Raw genomic sequence first — 26,790 nt, 5'->3', positions numbered from 1 at the left:
TCTACAACTATGATTTTTAGCATCCAACCAAGTATGGACTCAGCCACAGACAGGAAGCAGAAGTGTTGCTCATTACTAGCCAACCAGTTTTGTTCTAAAAATATTGGACACTCAGTTATCTACATTTAAATGTATATACCAGTTGTTTTATTACAGATTTAGATTACAGACATTCAGCAGAACAGATTTTAACCAAATCTCTCATTAGGAACCTTCTTTTCCCCTTCTTAATCTCTCCACTATAAATAGGATAAACCTTGTCACTTCTAATTACACAAAAATAGTAAATGACTGGTTTTGTGTACTGACAGCACCGTTTGTAGCATTTACAAAAGACAGGCTCCTTGCATTGGATATTGTCTTTTCATAGGTTTTTTTCCCCCCTTTGATTGAAATTATCATTGCAAGCAACAACCACTCTGAAAAGCACTGGGAAGTGTTCCTCAGGATGAGCTGCTGAATAACTGGGTGTTAGGAATTAAAGAAAGAACAAACTTATTCTGCTATATGAATCAAACAAAAACTTAAAAACCTGACAGTAAAACTGTGCTGCTGAAGTTACGATGAGATCAGGATTATGTGCAAGACAGAAGCATGCAGAAGCATGGAGATAAGAGATGAAAGGGCACAAGGGAATGGAATCCTGAAATTGTGGTTAACTGTTCCAGCTGAAATCCTAAATGTGAAGAGAGAAAAGGAACTTACTCATGTAAAAACAGATCTGAGAAGAAACTGAGAGATAGCATGCTGATTATCAATGATGAAGGTTATACATACATACACACACTCTCTCCATTATGGTACAATATATTGGTTATGACATGGAATAATCATGGCATACATGATTTTATCAGCAAGACAAAGAAAGCAGGATAGATTTCATCAATGGCATCCTGGTTTTAGCTGCAATATAATTAATTTTCTTCCTAGTAGCTGGTACAGTGCTGTGTTTTGGATTTAGTGTGAGAATAATGTTGATAACACACTGATGTTTAATTGTTGCTAAGTAGCATTTATCCTAAGTCAAGGATTTTTCAGTTTCCCACGCTCTGCCAGTGAGCAGGTGCTCAAGAAGCTGGGAGGGAGCACAGCCACAACAGCCGACCTCCTGAACTAGCCAAGGGGATATTCCATACCATAGAATGTCAGTATATAAACTGGGGGGAGTTGGCTGGGAGGGGTGGAACACTGCTCAGGCATACCAGCAGGTGGTGAGCAACTGCATTGTACATCACTTGTCTTTTCTTGGGTTTTATTTATCTCTGTTACCTTCATTTTCATTACAATTATTAACAGTATTATTTTATTATATTTTATTATTGGTAACATTATAGTCTAGTTATTATTGTTATTATTATATTTTATTTTAGTCAAACTGTTCTTATCTCAACCCACGAGTTTTACTTTTTTTTCTGATTCCCCTCCTCATCCCACTGGGAGGGGGGAGGAGTGAGAGAGCAGCTGCATGATGCTTACTTAGTTGCTGTCTGGGGTTAAACCACAACAGGTAAGGAAGTTAATAGAAAAACAGAGACAATATCCTCCACGGATAAACTGGCCAGGAAACCTACAAGTGAAACTGATACCAGTTGTAGATTCCTGGGAAAATTAAAAAATAATCCCCCAAAAACATACCACCCCTATAATTACCCCCCCCAAATGAAAGCAACTACAGAAATTACATGCTTGCATTACAAATTCTTTTGAAACGTGTATCATCAAAAGTAGAGCTTATAAAATACCTAACACAGATGAACAGTTTGGATTTTTCCCCAAGAACGGAATACAAAAATTATATACTAGAAACGTATGTATCAAAAAAAAAAAAAAAAAGAAGCTCATTCAAACTATAAATGTAACCTATGACTGCTTTAGAAGTAACTGGAGACTCCCTCTCTCCTCTTGACCAGAGAATAAGCAACCAAACCCTAAGGGAGTTTAGGGCTACTCATGCCTTTATAAAGTCCAAGCTTTTGTGGATTCCCAAGAAGCAGATGGAACAAGTGGTAAAAAGATCACTTTATAAACCCCATTTCATTCCCTGCTTTGGCAGCAAGAGCAGCACTATCAGCATTCAGAACAGATACTGCAGTAGCATTCACAGATAGCTTCATAACTCTACAGTTTATTCAACCAATCTTTCTACCAGCTGTGGCTTAAACTGTCTATGGGGTGCTAACCCATCTGCAAGACTGAACCAAATAGACTTGTAACCTCATCAGTACCAAACAGGTGGTACTGAACTGAATGGCAGCCTAGTCCTCAACCCAGGCAGAATTTTAGAACAACTGAGTTTATCCATTTTAAAATTTCATCTTTAAAGCTCGTGAAGAATACCTTCTAGGGCAGGCCTTCACTACTTTTGTAATAATCTATTCAGGTGTTACAGTCTTAAAACATTTATATATAGTTAAATGGTATTTAATGATTGGCAGAAAAGCAGCACAGCTAGATACTCGTATACTAGGAGGGATTAGCACAGTTAAAGAATAGTATGAGGTAAGATTACAGGTGTATAAGAAACAGACAAACCAAAATTTAATTAATTGATCACATAAAATTTACGAGTCTGTCTACATGTTGATTACAATTAGAAAAAATAAGATCACCATTATAAGAAGATTTCTTTTAAAATTAATTATTTATGCATTCAAACATTCATTTTTTTTTAAGTGTTACTTACATGACCATTAGCAATATCCAACAGGTCTTTAACTCTACATCCTCTTACAGGTCCCACTTCATTGCAGATTGAATCTTCAATAATCAGAAAATTGGCTTTGTAAGATGTGAGTATCTTATAAATATCCTCTGCTGACCTCTTTGAATAGATCTGATAAATCTATAAAATAAGAAAACATGTTCATGCAATGAAAAATCTGTGATAAATACTTGGGGGAGAGGGGGAACAACATCACCTAGATGCAATAACATATTATATGTACACACCACGCTATAAAATGTTTGGGTTTGAAATGGTTCCCTGGACACCCAGCCTCATGAGCTGGGAGATGGGGAGGGGAAGCAGACTGAGGTCAGCACAGTTGAGGAGGTGGTCAGAGACCTGCTACACCGCTTGGATGCACACAAGTCTGTGGGACCAGATGGGTTACACCCAGGGGTGCTGAAAATGTTGGCAGATGTGCTCACCAAGCTGCTGTCCATGATTTACCTGAAATCATGGCTCACTGGGGAGGTCCCATTGGGGTGGAGGGTGGCAAATATGACACCCAGCTACAAGAGAGGCAGAAAGGACGATCCAGGAAACTATAGACCTGTCAGTCTGACCCCGGTGCCAGGGAAGGTCATGGAGCAGGTCTTCTTGAGTGCCATTAAAAGTCATATAATGGACAACCAGGGGATCAGGCCTAGTCAGCATGGGTTTATGAAAGGCAGGTCCTGCCTGACAAACCTGATCTCCTTCTATAACAAGATGACCCAACTATTGGACCAGGGAAAAACTGTGGATATTGTCTACTTGGATCTTTGAAAAGCATTTGACACAGTTCCCCATAGAATTCTCATAGAAAAACTGGCTGCTCATGGCCTGGATGAGTGAACAATCTGCTGGGTCAAGCACTGGCTGGCTTGTGAGTGGTGGTCAATGGAGATAAATCCAGCTGGTGGCCGGTCACAAGTGGTGTTCCGCAGGGCTTGGTGTTGGTACCATTTCTGTTCAACATCTTTATTGATGATCTTGATAAGGACATAGAGTGTATCATCTGTAAATTTGCAGACGACACCAAGTTAAGCGGGAGTGTTGATCTGCATGAAGAGAAGGAGGCTCTACAGAGAGACTTCGATAGATTGGATCAGTGAGCCAACATCAATAGGATGAGCTTCAAAAGGCCAAGTGCCAGGTCCTGCACTTGGGCCACAACAACTTGGGCACAACAAGCATCGGTACAGGCTTGGGGAGGTGTGGCTGGAGAGCTGTGTGGAAGAGAAGGATCTGGGGGTTCTGACTGACAAGCAGCTGAACATGAGCCAGCAGTGTGCCCAGGTGGCCCAGAAAGCCAACGGCACCCTGGCTTGTATTAGAGACAGTGTGACCAGCAGAAGCAGGGAGGTGATGGTCCCCCTGTGCTCTGCACTGGTGAGGCCACACCTGGAGTACTGTGTCCAGTTTTGGGAACCTCAATACAAGAGAGATATCGAGGTGCTGGAGCGGGTGCAGAGGAGGATAACGAAGCTGGTGAAGGGCTTGGAGAATACATCTTGTGAGGAGCGATTGAAGGAGCTGGGACTGTTCAGTTTGAGGAGAAGGCTGAAAGGAGACCTCACCACTCTCTACAGCTACCTGAAAGGACATTGTAGAGAGGTTGGTGCTGGTCTCTTCTCACAGGTGGTTAGTGACAGAACAAGGGGGAATGGCTTTAAACTGCAACAGGGGAGGTTTAGACTGGACATTAGGAAAAAAATTTTCACAGAAAGAGTGGTCAGACAGTGGAATAGGCTGCCCAGGGAGGTGGTGGAGTCACCATCCCTGGAGGTGTTTAAGGGTCATTCAGATGAGATGCTGGGGGATATGGTGTAGGGGAGAGCTTTGTAGACTAGGGCTGAGGGTTGGACTCGATGATCCTAAGGGTCTTTTCCAACCTGAATGATTCTGTGATTCTGTGAAATCTCCAAAATAGGTGAGGTAACGGCCAGACATTTGTCTCTGCTGATGGCATGTTCTCCTCTCATATACTTCAAGTGGTTTGAAAAGTCTTCAGAAATATTTTGATATTTGTTTCAGGACAGAGTGAAGCACTAATAATCTACTTGATACTCCCTTCCTTGTTTGCTGGACTCCTACATCCTTTTTCCTTCCAATATATTTGACTTTTTTTTTTCTCACTACATTTGGATGAAGAGGAAGACAGTTCCTGTGAAATGCTTTCCAAGTTCAGTATCTTGCTAGAAATTTCCATCTGCCTACTGCAATCTTGGTGTGCCCAAATACAGACTAAGAACTAATGTAATCTAGAAATTTTGATTTCTTTGCTAGGCAGTCACTGGGCAAGTCTGTTCTGCTTTGTGATCTTCTCTGTGACAAAATACGCAGAATAAAATTTGCAGGCAATCATTCAGAAATTACAGCTTGCCTAAATCTCAGTATGGTCACACCGCTCAGTAAGGAATCTTGTTCATGAGCTTATAAATTATGTATTGGTTTTATCTTGTAAACTTTCTTCACAAGACATCATGCTCTTTTCTCACCTTAGACTGTAAACACTTTGAACAAAAGGCAGTAATTGGACTGGCACCAAACAAATAATTTGCATTGCCAGGTGGCCTGGGCAGCACAGAAGGGCAATGCAAATAAGTGTCATGAGGAATGTTACAAGGTCATCTTCTCTGAAGCATTAACATTTACAGTACTCCCACTCAGATAGGCACTTCAGTCTTACATGATGGAACAGTCTATAAATCCCTGATAATACACACACATTTATGGAATTGGATACTCACATTTTCATTTCTTTTTATGAGATCATCATCATTATATAAAGGCAAGCTCGACACCATCCATCCGGTACAAAGCTTAATCACACCCATTAACTGTGGGCTGCCTGCAAACACAGCAGCCACGGGAGCCTGTCGTCTGCAAAAGCAACATCAACACACACATCTGAGTACAGGATGTATTTCTCAAAACAATGTTTTTAATTTTATACACTGTGTGCATATTTTAAGCACTATGGTATGAACTGGAGTAAATGAAGATATCATTGGGGGGCTAATTACACTGGTGTTAATGCTGCAGGGGCAGTAGTTTCGTTGCTGGGAAAAGCCCAGACCTGCAGCAATATGGAGTTTGCAAGGATGGTCTCCCGCTGGGCAAGGGCTGATGGACCTCCTCGTCCTCTCCTTGCAATCCCTGGAGCACCATTCAGAGTGGTCTCGGAATGGACTAAGCTACTGCTTTTCTGAACAGTTGCTGACTTGTGACAAAACAAGCTTGGGAGGGAGGGTAGGTAGAAGGAGAAACAATATGATGTTATCTTGTAAGGGAAAGATTTGTGATTATTTTAATTTGATCTTTAGGACCATGTATTTCATCATCTATGAGTAAACAATGCCATTATACAGAATAATGTCTACAGTAATTATGTTTCTAGGTTCAGCTTCATCTTTTGACTATTTGTATTCCTGCATTAGTGAAAGGAGTCACTGTCACATTTTACTAGACTTCGGGCAACTCTTCCTGCAGAGAAAATTCAAAATAAATTCATATTATCGGAGAGAAAATTTTAAGAAAATATACTGTAATTATATTCAATTAAAATTCCAATATGGGTATCTAAGTATATCCTTAAGAAAAAAAAAGTCTTTATTTTCATTAAAAATATGAACAGCTGCCACAAATAAGGGTAGTCAAATTGCTCTTAGCTGAGTGAATCTCAATGCAATTCACCATGATTAATTATGTACTTGAAGTGTAATATATGCAGACTAATGTAAAAGCCATTAGGTACTTGGCATTATTCCACCTGCTGCCTGGAAAAGCTACAGCAGTGACAAACAACATACACTACTATCAACAGAAAGAAGAAATTGGCTGGAACACCATAATTACTAGCCTTGCCTTTTCTGAAGATGAACAGGTTGACATTAAAACTACATAATACAGAAAATAATATTCTAAAAAAAACACAGTTAAAGGTAAGTTATCTGAACACAGGGGATCTAATTTTCAGACAAGTGCACATTCCTAATGACATAGTTCAAAGTCAGATTGAAGGAGCCCAGAATCCAGTTCTAAAACTTCCAGTGAGAAGAAAAATGTATCTGTGAAAATAACCTGACTCTGTATTAGCCACGTATATGTCTCGGTATGAACTATGTAACATAGCTCAGTATTTGCTACGCCCTGCCTTAGACAGGCCTTTCAGTCTTCTGGTCAAAGGGAAAGTTTGAATTGTACATGTTACACTGCACATATGCTGACTGAAGTCTCTACATGCTCACATTCAGGCATTTCATTTTACTGGCTCATGCACACAAAACTTTCAGGGTTTCTGTCCCCCACTGGCATTACAATCAACATGAATCCTCTAATCTACTGAAAAGCTAGCAGGCAAAGAACCAAGTACTAAGATGTCCACCTTTATCTGGAAATTAGGTCTAATAATTATATTAAACATGATTTGCTTGCCTGTTTCAGGATTTTCTCTTCTTGTAATCAATGATATATTCCTGTTTCTTTCTACAGGAACATTACCAAACTTAAAATACACGTTTCTCCTCCCATACATCATGGAACAACTTAGCAAGGGAAAACTCCGATTAATAGAGGTAGCTTCACAAAATGCTGAGATAAAAATACCCTGACGTAAAACAATAAAACAGAAATTTAGGACTTCACACTTACTTTATCCATGTCATAAGTTCTACTGTATCAGGATCATAGAATTCCTGTAGTTCTGAAAGCTCTGTCATTATCCTAGGGAAAAACTGAAGGAAACGTATTTTTGATTACTTACAGTTAAAAAACCCAGAACTATAGAACATCTCACTATATTCAGGCTTTAAGAAACACAAGAGAAAAGGGTTTAATCGGAGTTTTCCCACCTAATTGGTACTTTTGTTTGAGTATTTTGCAAAACACAGTTTATACTTTCCTGACAGCAGACTTCCTCCAAAATAAGTCCCCTTTCTCTATTTTATTAGAATACTTATAATAAATTTTTTTTAAAAACCCATGGAAACCTACATGGCAACAACAGTCATCAACTGGCCTTAAATGCATCAGAACCATAGTTCAGATTTTCATATGCAAAGGCATATAAATAAGGCACTGAAGAAGCTGATAAATCTCTCATGGTAATCCTGCTTGAGTTGGAGGGATTGGACTGGAGAGAAGACATTTCCCAGAAAATCATTGTGGGTAATCTGCCCTGGACTTTCCTCTGACTTTTACTTCAATCACTGCAGTGAAGGAAAGTATGCTGTATTGTATGAAGTAGGATATTTCAGTTTATGCTCTTTAAAGAAACATTCTAGGAAAAGGAGGGATTCTGGGAAGTTAGACAGAATGCCAACTCCTCCAGACCAGCCCAGACTGCAAGCCTGCACCATGGCTTCCCTATCCTGTCAGGTTTGAGGGGTGAAGGAACAACAGGGCCTTTATTAAGATGGTATATTCTGTTAGTTCTTTAGCCATTTTGCATGTTTATCTGAAGAAGGCATGGCTAGAAGCTGGCCAGCCTTGAGGGGCTGAAGCCATGTTCATGCTGTTGTAAATGCTAAGTGAAAGCAACCATATGCCAGTTCTTTTTGAAAAGGATAAAGTTTACAGGTTATGCCAGACTAAACAGACAACTAACCTTGGGACAGCCATAGTGGACAGACAATTGGAAGTGGAAGCCTGCTTTTAACTGAGGAGTTTTCACCCCATTACCTGGACAATTCAGCTGTCAAGTGATAGCAGTCTACATATTAGGGTACACAAGAACAACTGCCATGTTTGCATCAGGGCCCAAAGCTGTAGCAGTGCTGCTATACACCTACCTGAACTGTCCCCAGGACAACAGATGGACACAGAAGAGGAACTGCTACTGCCACCCTAAGGAGAAGCAACTTTACTTATCAATCAGAGCCCTTAGAAGAATCTAGCTCGATGAGGGATTATGCCAGACTGAGCCAGAAGGCAGCCAAGCAGAAAGATGCTGAGCTGTACACTCAGACATTTATAGCCACGGTAATAGATTAAGAGTCCCAGGGCATTTGCACAGTCTCATTACTATGAATCAAAGTTTCCAAGATCAGAGATGTTATGAACCAAAAGAGCAAACTGTTCACCACTGCCTAAAACCAAAAGCTGGATCTGCAATGGATGAAGCCCTCTAGAGTTCAAACCCCCACACTGCTTTTAGTAAAAAGTAATCTGAAAAGATTTGGTCAACTCAACTAGTTTCCTCTATTGTAACAGATTTCAAAACTCTTTTGAGCAACTGTAGCTTTTTTTCAGGAGAATATCTTGAGCTCCAGCAGAAATATGTAAAGAGTCAGATTACACTGAGATCAAAATTTCTATGATGATAGGTCTTACAAAATCTGTTAAAATACTGTTGGTCAAGACTGGCTTTTATATTTGAATTCTTATTAAACTGTTCAAACTAATTATTTTGAAGCTATGTCAGTATAGCAGAGGGTTACACTTTATGGGATACTTTCCACATTTTTTGCATTTCCAGAAATTTAAAAAATAATTTTCAAGTATTCTTGTCCCAGTCTGCCTGTGACTTGCAATAAAGAACTAAGTATTTTAAACATGGAAACATCTGTAGCTACAATCCCTGTATTGTAGTATATGCATACCTCTATAAAGTGCTCTGCACGAAAGATTTAACTCCATTAGAATGTGATGGGAGCTTTGTGCAAACAGATTATTTGCGTAGGCCTCACATAGTTTTACTTCCATCTAAACTAACTCCCTCTTACTAAAGATTGGGGCAACAGTTTTCAATCTCTTGAGTTTTTATTTGGCAGCATTTTCTTTGTTGAGTCAGTTTCTATATCCAAAGCATAATATCTGAATATAACAAAGTCTTCATTTAAATTTAAGTATTTCTTAATCACAATAAGCATTTGTTAACAAATTAAATTGGAAAATACCTCAGCAACCCCCCCACCATATTTTCAGTGGATGACAGCTTTAATTTCATGATCTATATTTCATTTCACCAAGCACACCATTATATTTGCTCATCATTTTGATTCACATTGTTCCTACATACAAAATAAAAACCACAAAGGTACTTTTCTTACCTCTTTCCACAAGCTGAATCCAATTATTGTGGGAACTGCCATACTCAGAATAAGAGCCTAGAAAATATAAGAATACAATTCTTCTTAGAAGAAGAAATGGCATACATACCATTCTCTGTTCTCCAACCTTGGACTATCTGCTGATCTACTCATATAGTAGGCTACATTTATGCCTGAAACCTTAGAGTGACCATAGGTGAAATGTTGTGGTTTTCTACCAGGCAAAAAAACTCTCTGCAAACAAGATTTTGCCTAATTTAGCATGGGAGAACTTATCTGACCCACGATAACTTTACCATCAATATCAGAGATGGTTAATTGCTACTGAAATAACAATGATGCAATGTGCACATGATGTAGGGAACAGAAGGAAACACCTCACATACAAATGCAATGAAATAATCTGAGAAAGGAAAAAAGTACAAAACAAACATATCAAACCTCTGATCTTGTTGATGCTTTGTTCAGATTAACAATATTAACATGCAAAACCCAGAAACCCATTCTTCACCACACCATCATTCTAGCTGGTATAATTTTTGCTTTGCAAAAAGGAGAAAATAGCTCATGTGGTACAGGAAACATTTGGTGAGGAATGCACACATGGCATTCGCTTGATAATAAGCTATTAACACGTCTACTGTGTTAGTATTAAAAAAGCAGGTCTATATAGCAGAAAGCATGAGGTATATAAAAAAATGTGTTTACCATGTACATGAACATACTGCTACTCCTTGATTGGAAGAACACTGTCAATTTTTCTGATGTAACAGTGTATGGCATTTTCACAAGTGACATAGTCAATCTCTGTTTAAGTATAAAATATTTATTCCTATAAGCCTCTCAAAATTAAGGTAAATAATATCCTATCTTTATTCTATTAATAAAACAAATGCACAAGGCTTCTAAAAATTGCACAAAGCAATTTATTTTTTATTAAGAATTAAGCTAGGGTTGGACTGGGGGAGTTGTTTGCACTGTAGCACAAGCTCATTTTCAATCTAACACTTCTCTATAATGGCCACACATGAACAAATCTTATGCAGAGTAATTCCACTTACCATTTCTTATGAAGCAGCCTTACTCTCAGCAATTAAATATAGCTAACTACCACTTTTTAGCACCATTTCTTAGTGAAACAAGGCTTATACTGATGCTCGCCTGCACGTCTGTACTTTTTCTTCTGCACTCCTCCTAAAAAGCACATGACCTTCTTGGCTGGTCTCAACTAAATATGACAGACAGCTTGAGGTCTCAAAGATTTGTTAGAAGAAATGAAACAGATGAAGAAAGAGACAGAGATGAAGACAGCTCTGCTTTTTATGAGGAAAGGTTGTATAGTGTGAACACAACCTTATCACCAGGTACCAGAGGACATGTGAAAGCATGAAAGCATAATATTAAGAACAAAAGACATAAAAAAAGCAGACTATATGAGATCCACTGCTCACAGAACTACATGTTCTTTTAACGGGTTCTTCTAAAGGTCTTAGGTAATTGTTGTTTGAAAAGTTATATGCTTGCTAGCTGTAATTCCCAAGACATCAGCAACTCACCAGCAGTATTGGGTGCACAGCTTTCAGTCGAAGCCACTTGAAAAGCGTCATCCAAAGTTCAGGAGAGCACACACCAAATGCAGCAAGCATGCAAACATAAGGTGTCCATAGATATTTCATTCTGAAAAACATTTCAATAACTTAGCTAGGACTGTGCATGTCTCTGTATTTATAAAAACATTTCTAAAAATACTATTTATAAAAACATTCAGATTTTGTTCATATGTCAAATACAGTCTGGATGTTCAAGCAATCTGAGGTCAAACTTGATGGCACTGAAGGGTAAATCAAAGAAACCTCTAGCAGAAGAGCAAGCAGCTGATTGTCTGTTGCAAGATGTAGAAGCAAGATCCAAGGTAAAAGATGATAAAAATCTTCACAGAGTTCAGGGAAGGATGAAAGAAAAACAAAGAGACTAGTAAAGTCACTTGGCTGTTGCGGTTTTTCAGCCAAGCAAGGATAAAAAGCAGCTATTCAGCAAAGCTGTACAGACACTGTACTATAAGGGAGTTCCCGAAGAAAGGAAAGGAAAATATTTAATAAACAATTTATGATTTGCTGGTATTGTCTGCCTCTTAAGGGTAGACTAGTCAAGTTAAAACAACTACATGGTAACGCAACAGTCTGCTCACTTTAAGAATTTGTGAATGTTCAGATTTTAGGACGATAAGTGTAATACAAACACAAGTCTGTCACCTTCAAGCTGATATAGCTGAGACACAAGATTAGAACAGTAATGCCTTCTGCACATTAGCTTCTGTAGCTTTAAGGACTAACACAATACCTTTGAAAAAACTTTTGCTACTGCTTTAACATGTCAAGCTAAGTTATACTTCATGTTAGCCTAGACACCAGAAGATGGACAAGGAATCTTCCACATCCCAATATTTCAGAACATACACTGTTCATCAAAACACTGCATAAGGTCTTGCTAGAATACAGTATTAGAAGAATTACAGCACAGTTCTATGCTTAAATACCATACATAAAGTCATTAAAACTTGCTTCAGTTAGTGTCTTAGATCTTGGCTGCATTAAAGCTTGGAAAACACATAAAAGAGACCAAGCACATAAAAGAGACCAAGCACAATTCACCATATACCTTGTATCCAATTAATAGTCAAAATAGTCTTTGTTCTCTCCCCTACTAACTAGTACCACTATACAACAAACATATTTCTGCAAAGGGGTGAATTTCAAAGGGATGAACAGTGTATCACATCTAGTTAGAAACTCTCCCTTGGTTTCAAAAGAGATACATCAAAATCAGACTTACCCTTCCAAACACATCGCTAGACAACCAAGTAAAATTGTGTGAATTACATGATAAACTATTTCTGGCCTCTCTCCAATTCGACCATCCTCAAGTTTAACTGTCTCTTTCAGTGGTTCACCACTGCAGTTGGAGAAAATGAGACATCACTTAATTCAGACATTATCTCAGGCAAAGGTGCCAATAAAATACTTTTATGACTATTAAGTCAGCAGTACACTGAGATCATTCTGTGTCATATCATGCAATATTGTCGTACAGCTTATTTGTTTTTTGTATTTTGTACTTCATCAATGATCTATCAGTACCCACTGTTCCTTATTTTAGACTAACCTCTCTGTAGCAATGGCTGTGTATTAATACAACGGGAACACTGCCTATGACTGTAAATCCTATTTTAACATAATTTAGCACCAAGAGACAGTCTAATTTAAGAGCATGCACTCTCCACAAACATTTAGATGAAGCATGGTGTACATGCATTCTAAGGTTCTTCATACCATTAGCTTTGTGAAGAATTATGGTCTGTAGGATGGTAATTGTGTATGGAATGTGTATACCATTTTACAACAAAGTAAGATAAAACCAGTTTTTAGTCACATTATTATAAATTCTAGTAATATATTATAAAGAAATATAATAACAAAAATTGTACAACAAATGTTCTTCTGCAAAACAAGACAGTAAAGTATGCAATAGGTAATTTATTCTACCATGGTGTGATTTCAGGCTACAGTTTTCTAATAAGCTTCCTCACAACAAATGGAAAAAATATTTGAGATTAACTGCTTCAAAATAAATTAAAAAAAAAAAAAAGAGGGGGGAGAAGGTTTATTTTAAGCTTTTCTTTAAAAAAAACCCTGTTGGACATACTGGAGTCAATACTCATTAGAAAGTAGTAAATAGCTATTTCAACCACTACCAAAAACTTGTAAGTTTGTTTCATTGTTTTGAATATACTATCACACATCCAATCTGACATTTTCATTTATAGCAGTATAATCTATCTATTAGAAGTCTTGGTCCTTGGGAAAAAAAAAAAATCTATTGACTTTTGCTGCAGACAAGTAAGAAATTTGCTTTAATACCTGAGCAGTTACACCATTCATCTTCTATGAGGAAGAGATAAATTCCTAGCCACTGAGTTTCCAAGACAAGTTACTAGGATCTAGTGCTGCTATTCTTAGTCTGTAAACAGAGAGCTCCACTACCCCTTCTCTCAAGGGAACTGTGAATCACTGTGAAACTAAAAAGAATTGAGTCAGTTTTACTTCAGCTCTGTTCTGAGCAGCAAAGGCTGACAGATCTTATCACAGTAAACCAGAGTTTATAAAAAACAAACAGTGAAGCATTAGCAATCTGAAATCCTCTCAACTCCACCCATCTCATCCTTCACAGTACTAAACTTGAAAAAAAGAAAACCAAACTCAAAACAGAGAAACAAATTCTCTAGCAACAATCAGTTAACTTTGCTGTTGGAAAGGGAAAACAGACAAAACATCTTTCTCCCTGGCAATGGGAAGAGACATAAACATATTGCAAAACATTAGCCAGAGCTCTGCAGGAACTGCACCTATGGCAAAACAAACGAATGACAACTCCCTGTCCTGACTGGAGGGAAGCTCAGGAAGCTTCTCACTAAAGGACTTTCTTTAGGACCCTCTGGTTGGCCTTTCCACTGGTGCTCACACCCTGGCAAGCTCAATGGTGCAAACTCTGGAGTAACAAACATGATGATCATTCACTTAGATATCCATGAACCTCTTATTTTAAACTTATTTTTCAGTATAAGTAAGTTACTTACCAAATTCTCCTAAAAATGACCTGAGTTACAGAAAAAAGGCAGATAATTAATACTAAAATATAGAAAGGCAACAGTGATGACTGTGTTAGTCGCAAAAAAAAGTCTTGGGAGGGCGCCTGAAGAGATTCTTGACAAAGGAGCCAATTCATTGTAAAATTCCTAGTAAGGCAAAAACATCCCATTAAAAACAATAACAATACCCTCACAGATTAGAAAAAAAAAATCCAGCACACAACCAATCACAGTTTAACCTCTTCATGTATAGGAAACTATTTGAAATTCTCCTTTGAAAAGTTATCCTTTTATCATCTGAAACCACTTTGCAAGTACTCTTTAGAGCAACTGTCAAAAGCCTATCTTCCAAAAAAGAATCTGTGATTTGAAGACACCAGACTACAATTCTTTTATATCACAAAAATTCAACCTCCCATATAACTCCATTACAGGGACCACAAAGCGCTTCATTGTCACAGTGGATTAAGATTTTAGAGATATTGATGCAAGAAGGTATGCTTGTCCTCATTCCAAACAGGGAGATGAAGGGAAAGTGGCCATCTGAGATCACAAACAAGCCTGAGGCACTGCCAAAAATAGAATCCTTAATGCTGAAATTCTAGTTCTGTAGCTGAACACATTTGATCATTCTTCTTTCTCAATTAATGAGCAGAAAGATTATATGCCCTGCCAAGAAGCACTATCAATGTGTATTCTCAACTGGAATTGGTGCAGCATGTGATGTCGTGAATGCATTCTTGTCTTATTTTGTTTCACTTTCCTCCCTCTTTTCTCCCAAGGGAAGACTAGAGAAATGAACCACTTTCAATTAGACAGAATCAGTTTAAAGATTAACAGCTGAGCATGTCCAAACCGGGCTTAAGAAACAGATCTTGAAGCTCTTGTGCTGCAAACCATAATTCCAACCCACAGTTACACAATTTTCTAGGCGTAGTTGCACCCAGTTTGTCTCAATCACTGGCTTCACTGCAGAAGTTTGACAGCCTGGAAAGTAACATGTAGCAAGTCCCCGGGGGAAAAAAATAAAATCCATAATACCTGGTAGCTGATTAAACTGAAATCCTGACCAGAAGCAGTCCCTTCTTTTCTTGCAAAACACTTAAGAATGTGCACGTATGTGCGTTAAACAATGCATCTTAGACCACGGCATAACATCCTGTCTTCCAAAAATTCCCCAACAATTTCAATTCTGTGTGATGTCATTTTCCACTTCTTCCCCTGCAAGGCTATGAAGTAGTTTTGTAAGAGATGCACTTCCCAGGAGAGAGTCCCAATTCCTGCACAGAATTGCAAGTGTTGGCTTGGGTCCAGGAGGTGTCTCAGTCCTTACCAATACTCCATTTGAAGTTTTCCAGAAAATCTGTAGCCATGACATCATCTTCTTGTACACCAAGATTTATAGATGCAAACAGTTTTTCTTAGAATCACAATAATTGTCTCTGACTTTTAAGTTGTCCCTTGTCCTAAACTCTTCCAAAACACACAGGGCTTTTTCTAAAAACAAAACCTCACAACACAACCCTGTTTTAAAATAGTATCGATAGTTCATGACTCTTTTCAGAGCCCTTTCTTTTCCAGGCTATAAAAAGTTAGTACCACCACCTTTCCCTTTCAAGTCTTATTAGAAACACTAGGCAGGGTACAGAAAGTTTTTGCTCTTCAACATCAAAAGAAAACAAAAATCTATTAAATGCTTTTACCCCGAGGCACGAAAAATATTGAGGTGCCTCAGAAACCTCAAAATCCTGAGTAAATTCTGTATGTGCACTTTTTAAAATTCAATCTTAAAACCAGGTGACAAATATAAACTGTTTCCCTAACTCCTCTATAAAGTTCTCACAAGCCACTGAAATTTTACACTTCTCAGAGCAGTTTCAGAAGTTCGGATATCTTAGAAGGTGTAAAGAATTTTAAAACTTACTTAGTTGTGTTTAAGCCAAGTTTTACTTCAATGAACTTCAGCAAATGCTCATTTTCTTTATGAGGAACAAACACCTGAAAATTAATTTAGTAGAGAAAAATCAAGTGCTGGAAGAAGCTTTCACATAGTCACTTCATTCAGACTACAATATGGCAGGGAACAATCAACTAGTCGAAATTTAGTTAAAACTAACAAATTGGATTAAGTGTGCCAATTAAGGCACCAGTATAGTATTGTAAATCTTCACTTAAATAAATCTATCTTTAGTGTTCCCTTGAGAATTTTATTCCCTTCATCCATTCATGTACACCAAGAGGAGGGCAACTGAAAAGCTGTCAATAAGTTGTCAAAAGGCTAGCAAGCAGTGTAAAAAGGATCATGAAAAATGGATATAGACTTACCCCCAAGCAAGCCAAAGAACACTGCATTTGGCTCCACTAAACAATAGGACTGCAGCCTAGCAAAAGTTACGAGCATTTGTAATCTCCACATAAAGTGTTTGAGCAGCCAAAAGTTCTGTGTACAGTCTATGTAATTTAACTCATATTTTTCAAGGTTAGGTTTTATTTTCCTGGAGATACAGCAAGGCTAGCCAGTCTGAATGGCACATGAAAGCAATCACATCTGAGCATTCTCTCAAACTTTTTTAGGGTTCACTAACATCTTTATTTTTAAGTTGACACTGTTAATTAACACAACCAAGGTGAGTTTGAGACATAGAGGAAAAGCACAATAAATTATGTAAAAGAGCAGGACCAGCAAGACACAGTTGCTAATCAAAATGCAAGACCAGACTAAAATCCCATCATGTAATTTCAACTCCTAGTTGACTCCTACACTAAGTGAAGATCTGGCATTCCTGTGTTCTAGTTGAAATTTAATTGAAAATTAACATCTACCCTGAGATTACTCATACCTGGCTACTGGGTCTTCCCTGTGCACAAGAATATTGTTTTAACATTCAGACCAATTTGTAGAGGCCACCCAGGGTTTAACAAAAACCACATTTATGAAAAAGATAAATTGTCACTTAAAGAGTATTTCTATACTATGCTTTAACCTCAACCCCAAAGACCAAAACCCCAGCAAAAAACAGCTGCTTGAGCTCTTAAAGACTTTTTACATCGATCTAAAATTACTCAATTTCTAGTACTCCAATTTGCAATTAATTACTATGAACTCTCAGATCAATAAGTAACACTTAAAACAATTTTTCACCTGCAACTTTCCATTTAGATTTTGACAATTAAAATCACTTTTTAGAGGAATCTTACCTTTAGTAAGAAGTTTAGTGTCACTGTTATTGTAAGTACCAAATAAATGTGCATTATTTTCAGTAATCTTGATATAAATGTACCTTTTTTCGTATTCATCTGCAAAAATATTTGAAGAATGCCGTATCACTTGGAGTTCAATTTAAATAATAAAAACTACACTCAGAGGAAAGTCTAGTTACCTGAAGGCATTTAGAGAGCATTAAAGCTGCTACAAGACTCAGTAATGGTGACACTAGTAAGGCTGAATTTTCAAACTGCAAAAGGTACCCCAAGAAGAGAGAAAACAAGTAGATTTTGTATACTTCATACACCTGTTGAAGAAACAAAATAAACCAGAATAAAACAAAATTACAGTGGATATAGGTCTTTCTTTTTAGAGCAGTAGATAGCTCACTCCATTCCCCTGTTAATCAGAGGATTAATGGATCTCTATCCTCCAGCTCATGAATCTAGCAGGGTACTGTTTGGCTGTGGAAAGTATTTCATATCAAAATGATCCTCGTCAGCCTCAGTAACTAGTGCACAATTACTTCACAAGAATTCTGTAAAAATGCCAAAACTAGTAGTATTTTACAAGGTCTCCCCATTCTGTAACACCTCATTGTTGCATGCTGCATGAAGTAGTAACTACAACACTACACAGGAACACACACTTTCTTGTGTGAAAGAGCCGATTACATGCTTTCCTCACAATAACTTGTTCATTTAACCTATCTCAGGAATACAGACTGTTATTGATACTTTCTGTTATTTACCAATTGATAAGCAGATCTTAGAAACCCTGACAGCTGATTCTTTAGACTTGTAGCAAAACACCCATCTTCTGCAATATAATTTAAGGACCCTGCTTTGAACTAAAAAAAAAAAAAAAAAAAAAAGCAATTGAAAGAAGAGGTGACAAAATCAGAATTGCATGCAGTTTGAAACTGAAGTTACATCTAATAGAACTAGAAGGTGCACATGTACAAAGTAGGATATATACCATTGAAACAGGCAGAGTAAAAATGCCTTATTGTTACAATATTTCTAAGAACCATTTTGCAGAATAAATTCAAATACTTTCTTGTACTGAAAAATCAATTTGCCTTCAGCATCTCTTTAGCCTATTTATTGGCTAAACCAGTACAGGGCAGGCCATTCAGGGTGAAAATGAGCCCCTAACTTCACAATGTCAACAGAGCAGTTTTTTGGTCAGCCCCACCCTACCGTGAATCAGGGAAAGAAAAGAGGCATCTAAGCCAAAAAGGATGTACAACTGAGTATCATTAATCACTCTTTCAGCTTCCAAGGATGTTTCAGGCCTCAGAAGCTTTCTTTAGCTTCTGACCTTTTTGTTAGGAAAACTGTCCCAAACACAGTAGTCCAAAAGAGAGTGAGTTTAAAGCCATTTTATTCTTCCGATGGCCATGACATGCACTGCTGCAGACCCGGCTGCAAGACACTCGAGTCATCACTCAGTCTGAGACCTTTGGAGCTCCTAAGCAGCATTTATGGCAGGCACCTCTGAGGCTGTATTTAAGTCCTCAACTATCAGTAGGCTGAAGAGTTCTAATACCTTCTCTGTCTGTGCCAGAGCAAAGCTGTCTAGTAGAAAAAGAGAAACAGCCTGGACAAACAGGAGATAATGACTGTATTCCCACATCATCATGAAGGTATATGTTGAAGCACTCACCAAAAGGTAACAAAACTTCTAGAGAAAAAAAAAAAAAAAAGCATTAATTTCGTACCTATGCATCTCTGTCACTAAGTAACTGAGAGGTCATTAAAACAGAAACTATAGAAATTAATTATTATTTTAGGAAATAATTAAATACTGACTTTAGACATATTTAGCATGATCTCAGATGGAAGAAAGTAATTACTGAAACATTCAAGAACATTTAAAGCAAATCAGAAGAAACATCTTTGATAGAGAGGCAGGGAAAGGAAGTTACCACCATCTTCTCCAAGCAACAGGAAGAGCAACAAAATAGTTTACATTGTGAGAAAAATTCTGCATCAGTTTATTTTAAAAAGACAGCACACAGCTCATTACCACACTGTTCTGTCTGAACCCTCATGGGGGCATAACAGGGCAGGGCACAAGTAGCTCAGCAAAAACTGTACATGCCTATGTGAAATCCAAGTGGCTGTTTTGAAAAGAACAAAACAAAACATCTACTGTTTTCTGCCTAGTAGGGTAATAGCGAGAGATATAAGTACTCTAGAGCACAGTTCTACCATTATTAAGAAATTAATTTTGCTTTACCTCAGCAGAACAATTTAGGCTTTTTTTTAAATAGCCTGTGAGAGCTGCTACTTGACATGCAAAATATGGCAAAGCCCAATTTTCCCTTGATGGTATGGAGTAATCAATTCTTGTTGTATCTGTCCTAGAATAAAGTACAGACAAACAAAATTATTAAAAGATTTATGGAACCAAAAATATCAAGGAAAACCTAAATGTCACTTCTAGTTATCAGTGTGGACTTGCAAGCAAACTATTCCTGTATTAGGTGTAAAGTAATACTGACACAATTTCACTGCTGATACAGGTCATAAATTTAATATCAGCATGGAAGGTCCAATATGTACTCATTTATTCAGCAGGTCTACTTATTAGGTGATGTTTACAGGACTGAAGCCAAAAAAGCATCTGCCTCCAGCCTCATCTGACCCACCACAACACTGTGCAAGCTTGGACACATCACACACTGCTCCTGCCAACTTGCACTGTGACAACGGAGCCTTCTTTGGCCACGAGCAGTGTTAAATGGTCTTATGCCCATAGGCAGGGGACTGCTGCTGCCGTAACAGCAGCTTTTCACATTATGATGAAAATCAGCTCACAGCTGAGAGAAAAGATTCCTGTCAGTTCCCATACAATATGTATTAAATAAGTGATTTAGGCGGTCGAGAACAACATACTTAGAATCCAAAGTAGTGCTCCCTCATAGCAGCACCACCAGCAGATACTCTGTCTACAGGGAAAATTCTGCCCAGCAAAACAAGAGATTAAAGATGGATGGGGAGCATGCAGGGTCTTCTCATGGAATGACTTGACAATATCTGCACAATTAGAGCTGTAGGAGAAAGTTTTAAAAAGTGCTAAATTGACTTAGAAGCACAAGTCACACTTTCAAATATGATCAAAGGCATTAGTTTCAGAAGTACATAGTCTTCTTTGTGTCTACTATGCTTTTTAAAAGGAGCCTCAAGCTCCTTTATCATTTAAATATTTGAAAATGTCACCTTTCATTTTTAACCTCTGAAGCCTCTTACAGAGGTGTATTTGGAGCTTTTTTAACTACTAGACCTTTCAATTTATTAACATTGTTTAATCTTCTTTGCTGCTGAAAAAAATACAGATTTATTCACCATTTCTTCTTACTTTCCACTGTTCACACCAGCTTCTAGAACAGTATTTTTAGCTACTAATCACAGATTCGGTCATGATGACTTCACACTTCTCAAAGACGCTTCCCAACAGTTCAGCTTTAAAGGTATATCTCTAACATTTTGATCCTCCATAGCTCCTTTCTTTCAAGTGCTCTCAAGTTCACAGAAAGTCTCATAGCTACTTGGTGACAAACCAGGAGCCTGAATGCTCAGCGCCCAAATGAGGCTCTCTATTATTGTGGTGTTTCATAACGGGAAAGGACATTTTCTTACAAGTGAAATGTTTTAAAATCTTGAGATCAGGAGCATCTAAGAAGATTACACTTTGCACAAAAACATACTACAAAAATCAGATTTAAAAAAAATACCAAAGACTTAACACGAAAAATGCACTTGGTAATTTTCTTCTAAGCATCAGAACAACTACCACAGTATTTAGAGCTGGCCACAGAGAGCAATTCTGTTTTACAGCAACTTTGAAAAATTGTTTCCATTCTTCAGCAGCACAAAACCAAAACCTTCTGAGGAATGTTTTTGCAAAATGGAACTGTGTGAGAATACTCCTGTATTCACACATACATAAAAGTCAGTTCAACTGGCAGTGTGGATGGTTGGACAACAGGAGGCCCTTCCATTAATAAAAGCATCATGAGAACCAGTCCATCTCTGGGAAATGTTCTATATTAAACATAAGAGCTTGCTCTCACAATGAGAACACAAAGTTCAAGAGAAAGCATTTCAGTTTGCTCTAGTATTTTAAAATGTCGTATTGACAAACTAGATTGTATAAAGATGTTTTTCTTACCTGTTAATAATGAACCATGCTACAGTCAGCATTCCTGCCAGCCAAGTCCCACTCATAACCCAACTGGTTACAAACAATGCAGTCACATAAATTCCCTGCAGTCCAAAAACTATACCAATGTAGAAATACACTGGTTCAATAACTTCCTGAAATTACAAATAAAAACGAAGAGACATAGCAGCAACTGAGCTGAAGCTGGAAATGATTACTATTTACTCTTTGCATACTGCTAACAGTGTGCTAGGTGCTTTACAAACAGGTAAGAGACGGCCCCTATTTCAGAAAAGTATTGAGCATGCTTTTATTTTGGGCTCAGGGAGAACAAAGCAGTGTGAATTAAGAGCACACTTCACGACTCAGCTTGCTAGTGACATGATTTTTTATTTGCTTTAGCATGAACATTGTATGTGTCAGATTTAATAAATCTATACACCAGTGAGATATAAAATTCAAAAGACTACTGGAAGAAGTTATGTAAGGAAGGAACTTGGAGAAGTGAAGATGTGGCAAAAATGGTTCCAAAATAAATAAATAATAAAAAAAGAAAGATAAATGAGAGAGGACACAAGTATGCAGCATAAGCAAAACAATGCCTGAGCAGAGCAGAAAGAGACAAAAGGTTTATCTACAGAAGTGTTTTTCCCTTTTTATCTATATGGGAATGGGTACAGACAGGTACCACTGTAACAGACTTCCATACTCCAAAGGAGCTAACTTTATGTTTTTTATGGATACCACAGATACTCTCCACATTACTAAGCAGTTTGCAGAAATAAAGAATAACAGACAGAAAAGCTTAGTGCATAGAAACCCCCAAAATCCTATGCCAGAGACTGATCAGAATTGAGGAGAACCTGGACCTGGTGAGAGACTTAGCTCAATTAATTCAACAAAAATTGCATGTGTTTATTGTACACAGCATCGAATGTCTCATACGTACACACATACATAACCATAATGAAAGCACAGAATGTAGGAGAAATACACATACTTCGCTACCAGATGCTTGATATAAAACACTGGCAATCAACTCTGGGTACAAAGTCATTTGCTGGACTGCATTTATCGTCTTCAGTGATACTGTCTTATTGTTGTGTGTCAACTCATAAACACCTATAGACAAAAAAAAAAATTATTCTTGGAATCACTTACTATTGCTGTTCTTAAGAGAGGTGTAAGTGTACTCAAAGGTAACAGATTTGATCATTAAAGCTACTGACTGATTCACCACTCCTAATTTTAAAGGAAGGAGAATTTTCTGTGCCAGATGCCATTCCACCCTACTGATTTAGCAACAAAGTTATTACCATTTTTTGATCTAGTTTTTAAATAGAAGGCCCAAAATTAACCAGCTGAAGCAGACTCTTTTCAGTAACATACTGCTGTGGCCCTGAAACTAGCTACCTACAGATCACCTTCACAGGAGGCAAAGTTCTAACGGGGATGAGCTGGATGTATTAAACCTCTCTCCACAAAGAGGTCAGATATGACAGCCTCGTCACCCTTTTCAGCCCTGTGTTTCTTAGACTTCCAAGAATCACTCACTTCACACAATACAGCTTTGTATGGGATTGAGATGAAATTGAAGATGGCATACTTGAAGGATACATCATTCTGCAATATTAAAGATTTGTCATTACTTAGGACAATAGTGGGAAGAGGAAAAACCAAATTAGAGAAAAAAGAAAAAAAAAAAAAAAGAAAAGAACAAAAGTCCAACAACAATGCAACAGCCAAACAAGATAAATGTTTCCAGATCTGAGCATATCTTGGTGTGTGGTCTGCAGTTGGCTCTCTGCAGGCTAAACCAAGTCCTGCAGGACTTACAACTGGGTTCAGCACAGCTATGATACACCTTTTGAAAGCCCACAATACCTAGCAGACATACGAGTCTACCTGACTGCAGAGGCCGCATGCCTGAATGAGGCAGTTCATCTATTCACAGCACGGGTAATCTCCCCAGAGATAATGAGGAAATGACTGTACCAAAGACCCATTATATATTGCTGACATGTTACACATCACCTGGAAAACTGTTCAACCAATAAAACTATACCTACAAAGTTTAACTGGCTTTGGAGCTAATTCAATGCCTGACCACTGCAAGATAGGGCTGTTCACTCCCTGTTCTCTCCTGGAGTTCACACCTTTTCACCATGATAGCCCAGGTGCCCTTCTGAACTCACTAAACTAGCATCAGTGTGCTCCGTCTTCTTTTCATTGCTTTAGTTTTCTGCTGGTTTAGTGATCTAGGGTCAGTGAGCTCCAGAGCCCGTGCAGGTTAAAAAGCACGAGCACAAAGAAAGGAGAGACCACTGCCACCCAGTTTGTTCTCCTTCCTCTTGGTTTCTGTCCCCATCACTCAGTGCTTTTCAACATCTATTCACTATAGCTGACAAGAGCAGAAACCTCTGGCAGAGACAGGATGGAGCAGATCAACTATTGACAGAAACCATTCCATCTTCTGATAGAGGATGGAAAAATGTAATTTCAATCCCCTGTTCCCAAACTAAATGTAAACTATGCTTACATGGCAGAAAATCCCCTATGTAGCATAGACAAAATCAACAATAGCTTCTACACAGGGCAATATGAAAGTAATATTAATACTATTCCAGAGTACTGATTAAAAGGCAATCTGCTGGAATACAGGAGAGTTAAATAGTGTTTTTTAAAAGGTACTGAAAAGTTAGGACAGTATGTAGTTTTAATTAATTCAACTGATATAAAAGAGTATAAAATCAGTCCCTCCAATCTGCAGGTTTTTTCCTGTCTCCAAAAGGAACAGGACTTTTCAAGGTTAATAAAACAAAGGAGTCTTGTACCTCTTTCAAAGGAAGGAGCCTTTAGCAGTTCTTTATAGAATGAGTAATAAATGGCACTGTCACCCTGAAATGTAATTTCTCGTTCAAGTTCCTAGAAGAAAAAAAAAAAAAATATATTCACCTCCTGCAATCTCTTCCCATCGAAGACTATATATTTTCAGATAGACTCATTTTGTAATACAGTACATGGTTATGACTCCACTGTACATCTTCAAGGTATTCCACAAAACATTAATCTTCACAGCACCTCTGTCAGGTATATAATGCTCTCTATAACTTAGCAAACATGCTTGGAATCAAAGCAACTTAAATCCACATCATAAGTCAGCACAAGACCCACAGAATCCTTTCATATTCACAAATCTGAATTTCATTCAACTTTCCACACTTCGCTAAATAACACAGTTGTTAAGAAAAGCCCAACAAACAACCAGGCCATACATTCCTGTTTTTTATCTTATGCTATCCCAATATACTTCAGTATTTTCTCCAAATTTTAGAAAGGTATTTCAAAGAAAAGCATGACAAGACTACTTCTGGTAGGAGAAACACTTTATTTAAAAAAAAAAAAAAAAAAAAGAGACTATTATCAAAGCAGAGGCCTGAATAGAAGGACATGGAATTCTGCAAGCAAGTAGTTCCAACCTGACATGGCTCAGCTTTGATTTCAAGAACACAATCTGGCTTTTGTTTCAATAGTTTAACTTTTTCTTTACCTGCCTGCTGGAAAACCAGAATTTCCGTTCATGATATGTTGAGAGGTACACAGCATACATCATTCCACTAGTGACTGCCGCAAGACAGCCAAAGAAAAGTTTCGCAAAACGCTGAATTAACATATCTGAAAAGGGACAGTGAAAAAGCTAAAATATTTCAGAGGACTTAGAAACAAACAGTATGCCCGACATAAGACTCATTTCCAAACAGCAAGTAAACTTATTGGCATCAGAATTATCACACCAGCAGCAGCATAGATGCATCAATAACTGGTTTGTTATTCCTTTCCCACAGAGTTTTCTCTCCTAGTTGTTACCATTGCTTCATAGGACTCTCAGATAAAATACTCACACACTACACTGCAAATGTATCTCCATTCTAGTAAGCTTCATTTTCAAACAAATTCCAAGAAGTGTCTTTCCAAATAAACAGAGCAAACTCTAGATTTTACCCAAAATACCACAAACTTCTTAACGACATTAATGGAAAGAGGCGGCAATATCACATTTAACATCAATAGTGAGACATTCTATTCTCCAATCTGTTTTTAAATATAAGAGGAAGGAACTAATTTGAATTTTTTCAAACTCATTCAATGGGCATCTACTTCACCTGTAGCTCCCTCAAGTTAGTATGCTCTTTTAACATAAAAGTTTTTGTAAGTTTAGTTTGGTAAGAACTTGCCTAAAATTACACCCAGTTTTAGTTCTGTTTCTTAAAAAGCTGTAAGGACTTTTCGCCTGTTTGTGTTTTAGTACCTTCATGCCTTTCAGCTTCCCAACTGAAAGATCATTCCAGGTGCAATTAAAATAGTAACAACAGTAGATTCTTAAATCCTCTCCCTCTTCCCCTTCCTCTCCTTCCTCAACCTGAAACAATCCAGGACTACCATTTTACCCTGCAATACATAAAATGTCATTATTAAAGAATTCTAATGTTGCATGCCTGTTTCTTCTTGAACATTCAAAAACCTAATCCAACAAAAGTCTGTTAGAAGTTACTGTGCTACAAATATCTTCCCACAAAATATACAAGAATAATGAAAAAAAATAAATCAGAAGTTGGCTAAAAATTCTGTAGCTTACATTTTGGCGATCTTCCCAGCTTTGAGTTTTCTTTGTTTCTCTCCTCTGGAGCCATTTTGTCAGATTCTGTGCAGTTTTGCTTCTTTCTCTGTCGCAGGTCTGCTGCCCCTGAAGACATTTTTTTTTAAGTTATTGCAACACAATACCTAAAATCACACTCTGAGAAATCCACACAGCAGCAGGTATCAGCCAGTTATCGCTACCGATTCAATCCCACAGCAGATGTATTGGACAAAGGCTCAATTAAAGTATTTCATATGCTTAACTAAAATAATAATATAACAATACAGAAATCAATTCCTATGTTATTCCTTAGAAGAAACAATAGTTTTCTCTTCAGGCCATACTCTGAGATTACCCAGAAGCCAAACAGGA

At 37.7% G+C, this 26,790-nt stretch overlaps 1 protein-coding gene across 1 annotated transcript in view; it reads right to left on the bottom strand.

Moving 5' to 3' along the window:
* The window catches only part of DPY19L4 (dpy-19 like 4), a 34,479-nt gene extending 7,960 nt beyond the window's left edge, over nucleotides 1-26,519 (bottom strand). The window contains exons 1-17 of the mRNA XM_026841796.1: nucleotides 26,416-26,519; nucleotides 25,330-25,454; nucleotides 24,614-24,704; nucleotides 22,780-22,901; nucleotides 21,789-21,934; nucleotides 19,854-19,977; nucleotides 19,278-19,295; nucleotides 17,785-17,916; nucleotides 17,603-17,701; nucleotides 16,329-16,402; nucleotides 14,393-14,551; nucleotides 12,592-12,711; nucleotides 11,316-11,436; nucleotides 9,760-9,816; nucleotides 7,361-7,443; nucleotides 5,458-5,590; nucleotides 2,684-2,842 (exon numbers count right to left, since the gene is read on the bottom strand). Coding sequence (XP_026697597.1) covers nucleotides 2,684-2,842; nucleotides 5,458-5,590; nucleotides 7,361-7,443; nucleotides 9,760-9,816; nucleotides 11,316-11,436; nucleotides 12,592-12,711; nucleotides 14,393-14,551; nucleotides 16,329-16,402; nucleotides 17,603-17,701; nucleotides 17,785-17,916; nucleotides 19,278-19,295; nucleotides 19,854-19,977; nucleotides 21,789-21,934; nucleotides 22,780-22,901; nucleotides 24,614-24,704; nucleotides 25,330-25,454; nucleotides 26,416-26,470 — 1,818 coding nt within the window. The 5' untranslated portion in view covers nucleotides 26,471-26,519. The remainder of the gene's footprint in view (nucleotides 1-2,683; nucleotides 2,843-5,457; nucleotides 5,591-7,360; nucleotides 7,444-9,759; nucleotides 9,817-11,315; nucleotides 11,437-12,591; nucleotides 12,712-14,392; nucleotides 14,552-16,328; nucleotides 16,403-17,602; nucleotides 17,702-17,784; nucleotides 17,917-19,277; nucleotides 19,296-19,853; nucleotides 19,978-21,788; nucleotides 21,935-22,779; nucleotides 22,902-24,613; nucleotides 24,705-25,329; nucleotides 25,455-26,415) is intronic.
* Nucleotides 26,520-26,790: the final 271 nt, after the last annotated feature.

The sequence above is a fragment of the Athene cunicularia genome (genome assembly GCF_003259725.1).
Source record: "Athene cunicularia isolate RWA chromosome 2 unlocalized genomic scaffold, athCun1 chr2_part1, whole genome shotgun sequence".
Taxonomy (NCBI): Eukaryota; Metazoa; Chordata; class Aves; order Strigiformes; family Strigidae; genus Athene; species Athene cunicularia.
This window is presented reverse-complemented; position numbering and strand designations above follow the sequence as displayed.